The 5,791-nt window shown below is 34.0% G+C and overlaps 1 protein-coding gene across 1 annotated transcript; it reads left to right on the forward strand.

Moving 5' to 3' along the window:
- Positions 1-4,588: 4,588 nt before the first annotated feature.
- Positions 4,589-5,482, forward strand: LOC138873989 (zinc finger BED domain-containing protein RICESLEEPER 2-like). The gene has a single exon (XM_070152487.1). It carries the CDS (start codon positions 4,589-4,591, stop codon positions 5,480-5,482), a length of 894 nt encoding a protein of 297 aa, XP_070008588.1.
- Positions 5,483-5,791: the final 309 nt, after the last annotated feature.

The following is a 5,791-nucleotide window of genomic DNA, read 5'->3' on the forward strand; positions in this document are numbered from 1 at the left end:
ATTTTATCTACACCCATCACTTCCCGAAATATTTCATGTTAGATGTGCATGTCATATTTATAACTTGATTATGAAGAGTGTCACACCTTCTTTTTTACTACACCCGAAAGGGGTATAGGGAGTTTTTTTCAATTTAAGTGACAATCGAAACGGGGTTATTTTTTATTAATCAGAGTCGCCACTTGGGATAATTTTATGGTGTCCCAAGTCACCGGTTCAAATCCCGAATCGAGAAAAAGATTGACTCTGTATACAGTCCGCGAACACAGAAATCCGGGTAAGAAATTTTGTTAACCCGGGAGAAGGTGTTAGGCATTCCCGTATTCCGTGGTTATAGCACGGTCGCTCAACTGTTATAATTGGCCTATTATCTTATTTTAATACATGTTTTAACCTATGGTATATTTTAACTTATTTAAGCCGCTTTTAATTAATTTTAGGAAGATTCAACGTCATCTAAAACACGTTTTGAACCACGTCACATAAATGCACCCGCGGTCCATGACACATTTTATCTAACGTTGTTGAGATTTGGATTTGGGTCACATAAATGCACACCCGAATTTGGGAATTAAGTATCATGACTATGTCACGGGAACCGTACCCATAATCACGATCTTTTATTATTAATTGCGCCTAAAGCAACTAGCACACTTGATTATTTTTCGAATTTTGAAATTTATTTTTTTCGAAATAAATACTTACAAAGAAGAAAGAAAATATTTTTTGGATTTCGATTTGTATTTTTTTTAAGAAATTTTTGAAAAGAAAGACGTCTAAAGAAGAGGAAAAAAATATTTTCTTGAATTTTAACTTCTTCTTTTTTCTGGAAATTTCGAAAGAAAAACTTCTAAAGAAGAAAGGAAATATTTTTGGACTTTTACTTTTATTTATGAAAGGAATGCTTCTAAAAAAAAGAAAATATTTTTTAATTTTGAATTTTCTTTTCAATTTTAAAAGAAGAATGAAAATATTTTTGGAAGAAATTAAAAGAAAATATTTTTGTATATTTTTTTTAAAAAACGATTAGGGTCTAAAAGAATTGCTTTCTAAAGAAGCATGGAAAATATTTTTTGGATTTTTTGAAAATTGGGATCTCAAAAAAAAAAGACTTTTCTAGAGAGGAAGTAAAGGAAAATATTTTTGGATTTTTTGAAAATTATGGGCCGGAATCGATGAGGTTTGCCTACGTATCTCAAATCCGGTGAGAATCAGCCCCGCGTAGTTCGTCCAATTTTGACGGAATAAAGGAAAATATGACTTATTTTGAAATGACTTTTCTTTTTCTTTTTTCAAAATTTCAACAGAATTTTAGGGTAATTCAAATACCTACCTCTCACTCTCTTTTCTTTTCTCTTTTTTTCGATTTTCATTTTTTTTCCTATTCTAGAAGCCAGTCAGCATGCAAGCTGAAGCAGATGAATGCGCAAGTAGCAAGTAGGATGCATCAGGATGGTTTTTTCATTTCGGGTACACCTGTCCTAGACAGACCCAAGCCCTGTGTTGAGTCTCCAAAGTCAAATGCACATGATGCAAACAAACGTTCCTACTAGGGATCCGGTATGAGGCTGAGTTATTCTAGGTTTAAAACTTGGGCATATTGTTCTAGACCTGGCTTACCCGAGCGGACAACTCGAGCCGAGGGGGGGGGGCAGCGTACTGGTAACCAAAAGATATCCGGCTTTGCAACTTGTCCGAACCTCGTTCTATTTGGGATATGACACTAACAGAAAGAAGTCACGCCAACGTGCACTCCTCAGAAGAGAGAAGAGAGGGGTTGCGTAGCAGTTTATATACAGTTCAAATAATATCAAAGCAGTAAAAAGCAACATTTAGCACATTAGGTCCAAACATGTAATAAAATCAGATAATAAATATAGCCAAATATAACAATTATTCTATGCTCGAATTCTTGAACCCTGAACCAGAAATTGTCACACCTCCTTTTTACTACACCCGAAGGTACATACAAGGAAGTTTTTTCCAATTTAAGTGACAATCGAAATGGGGTCATTTTTTATTAAGCAGAGTCGCCAGAGCTGTCACACCTTCTTTTTTACTACACCCGAAAGGGGTATAGGGAGTTTTTTCCAATTTAAGTGACAATCGAAACGAGATCATTTTTTATTAATCAGAGTCGCCACTTGGGATAATTTTTTGGTGTCCCAAGTCACCGGTTCAAATTCCAAATTGAGGAAAAGATTGACTCTGTATTATAGTCCGCGAACACAGAAATTCGTGTAAGGAATTCCGTTAACCCGGGAGAAGGTATTAGACATTCCCGTGTTCCGTTGGTTCTAGCACGGTCGCTCAACTGTTACAATTGGCCTATTATCTGATTTTAATACATGTTTTAACCTATGGTATATTTTAACTTATTTAAGCCAGTTTTAATTAATTTTAGGAAGATTCAACGTCATCTAAAACACGTCTTGAACCACGTCACATAAATGCAACCACGGTCCACGACACATTTTATTTAATGTTGTTAAGATTTGAATTTGGGTCACATAAATGCACACCCGAATTTGAGAATTAGGTACCATGACTATGTCACGGGAACCGTACCCATAGTCACGATCTTTTATTATTAATTGCGCCTAAAACAACTAGCGCACTTGATTATTTTCCTAATCTTTGAGATTATTGTGATGCCAAATTTATGATGGGGAGTGAATACGCTAGCTAACATGATCTATTACTTGGCCAGATTCCTTATGGTTCAAGACCCACCTTATGGCCCATTATAATTCCTTGCCAAGAAAGAAACAACTCTTATTTTTCAATCTACCCAATTAAAAGCATTTGTTCAAGAACCGAAGACTACATGCATCACAATCGAAATAAAACTAATTAAAACAATTTAAAGGAAAACTAAGAAATGCTACCAAACAACGTCGAATCACAAATCAACAGTGTAAACGAGTCCTCAAAATAATGAGTAAATTACACATTTCTTTGGAAAATTAACTGAAAAGTGATCGAACACTTGAGCCAATTTGGCTCTACTTAATTAAGTGATTGCAAAACCATTTTTTTAAGAAGACGAATACAAATAGCTTACTTACATCGTCAAAAGAAAAATTCAGCAAAATAATTAACCTCCACTTGGATCTTACAACTCATGCAGTCATAGTAGTAATAACTAATAACTCAATACTTAATAGATACAAATAAAATTATTAAACAAAACCAAACTTAGAACTTATCAAAATAAAGTGCAATAATAATTCACAAAAAAAAAACTGCAAAACTCACAACCAAAATGTACAAGATTTCTAACACATCAACAGGCCAGCAATAAAGTTGAAATCGTGATTATAAATCCATCAAAAATTAAAATCTAGATCTATATTTTACGTCAACAGGAATCAATGAAGATCTAAGAAACATACCAAAGCCATGATAGGCGAGCTGAAGCAACGAAACTAACGAACCGGAACCTCGACATGGAAGCCTCGAAACTCGCCGGAAAGTGAAAAAATGAGAGACGTGACTATGTGTGTGCGTGTATGGCTGCTTAGGGTGTGCTGTTGTTGTGGGTCGTTTAGTTCTATTTGTCATGGCTGGAGCTCGTTAACCCGGCTAGTTTGGGGCTGAATCGACGGCGGCTGAAGCTGGTTCAGGTCTTCGTTCCTCCAAGTGAAGGAGAAGATGAATCTGATGGAGAGGGGGTCATTTTTGTTCTATTGCGGGTCTGTTTTCAGATTTTCCCTAGGTTTTAGGCCTATTTTTCGTTGTCTTTTTCGGCTCTTTTCAAGTGTATATCAGCTGATTGTTCAATTCTCAATGTCTCTTTTCCTTGTATTCTTTTATTGACTCACCAGATGAAGAAGATCATTTGGGATGGGTTTCTCATTTTTTGGAAAAAGGCGGATGATATTTTTTGGCCCTCCCTCAATTTAGGGATTAAGTATTATTATATAGGGGTAGGGATTATGTTAGGGGTATGAGCCTAGGAATTATGGACTTGGGAATTATGGGCTAGGTCCAAAATTAGGCCTAAAAATGGGTTGCTTGAGCCCAAGTTTTATTCTTTCCTCGCGAACGAGATTAAAATACGATCTCATTTATTAATTAGTCCTACTTAAGTAAAATAACTATTAAAATAAGACTGACCGTTAAAACAAAACTATTTTTTGGTATTTTCAAGATTAAAAATGACTACAACACATTAATGAAATTATTTTTTGTAATTTTTGTTTTCTTGTAATAAAATAAAGTAAAAGAGTCAAAATTAGTTGAAATACTGATATTAGGGCTAGATTAAATATTTACGTGCTAAAATATGAAAAATCTTTGGGAGGGTCAAAAATCACATGTCTACAAAGAGTAGCCTTGAATTATTTAGAGTTGAAATCACTTTAATTAGGAGAGTTGTTGGTGTAATTCAAAAAAATAATAGAAGTGCTAGATTAAATGCATTTAAGGAAAAATGTGTATACTATGGACTAAAACCAAGACTCATGCTTGAAGAAATAGTTACTAGGTGGAATTATACTTATTTATTCTTAAGATGTTGTCATATATATATATATATATATATATATATATATATTTATTCTTAAGATGTTATTATAAATATAGAATGCCTATAACTGAAGTTGCTAATTCTCATTGTACCGATCCTAGCCGTTTGTTAACATCTAGAACTTGGGATGTCATTGAAGATGTTGTACAATTTTTACAAAAAATTTATGTGGCTACACTTGAGTTTTCTGGAGCTTATTATCCTACTATTGTAAATGGTTTAGTTCATATTGCTGAAATTTCTCTTTTTCTACATAATCTGAAGAATAAAAAAGGATATACTTCTGTTGTTGAATCTATTTTAGATAAGTTTAAAAAATATTTCTACCCAATTTCCCATATTTACCTAATTGGTGTTATTTTAAACCCTACTACCAAAATGATAAAGTGTCGCCAATTAATCAATGCTTTATATACTTATATGAATATTAGACCAATAGAAACTCCTGATATTGATACTTGTATTTCTGATCTACACAAATATTTACAAACTTTATGTAATTATTATGCTAACATTGTTGATGCTTCTTCGGTTGTAGATGTAAATATTCCTTCAAGTAATACTTCAACATCTGGAACAACCTTGGATGATGATGATGATGTTCAAGATTATTTGATTTGGTCTACACTAGGAGAGCATCAACAAACCAGTAGCAGGAATATTGATGAACTCCAATTCTACTTGCAAAAGTCACCAAAGCCCCTCATAAAGGATTTTCTACCGCTGGGTTGGTGGAAGAGCAACTCAAATCAATTTCCTGTTCTTTCGGCCATGGCTCGAGACGTGCTAAATGTGCCAATTTCAATAGTCGCATCAGAGAGCGCATTTAGCCAAGCAAGGCAGCAGCTAGGAGATACCCGTCATTTAGTGGGTAGCAACTTTTCGGAAATTCTAGTGTGCTTCAGAGATTGGATAAAATCTAACGGAAAAATCAAGGGCGTGCCGAGGTAGACGAAGTGGAGGACCAAGAAATCGGAGATATAATGGTTTATGGTTCCGATTCAACCAATGTCGGAAACCAAAAATCTCATGTTGACATGGAAGAACTTATAAAAACGATGCAAAGCATGTGATGTACTATTTCTTATTTTTTATAATTGTTGTAAACTTTTAATTTGCAAGTTCAAAAATAAAAAATTCAAAAACATCTTGCAAATTAATTTGAAGTATTAAAAATATAAAATGAAAACCTTCGGAGTTTGTTCCTTACATATTGCCTATTGATCTTATTAAATAATTTTTTGTAGCCACTTACTTTCT

Source organism: Nicotiana sylvestris, chromosome 7, assembly GCF_000393655.2.
Source record: "Nicotiana sylvestris chromosome 7, ASM39365v2, whole genome shotgun sequence".
NCBI classification, from domain to species: Eukaryota; Viridiplantae; Streptophyta; class Magnoliopsida; order Solanales; family Solanaceae; genus Nicotiana; species Nicotiana sylvestris.

Bases quoted from the DNA above. Each gene is read 5' to 3' on its own strand.
- LOC138873989 (XM_070152487.1), top strand. From the start codon at position 4,589: ATGCCTATAACTGAAGTTGCTAATTCTCATTGTACCGATCCTAGCCGT.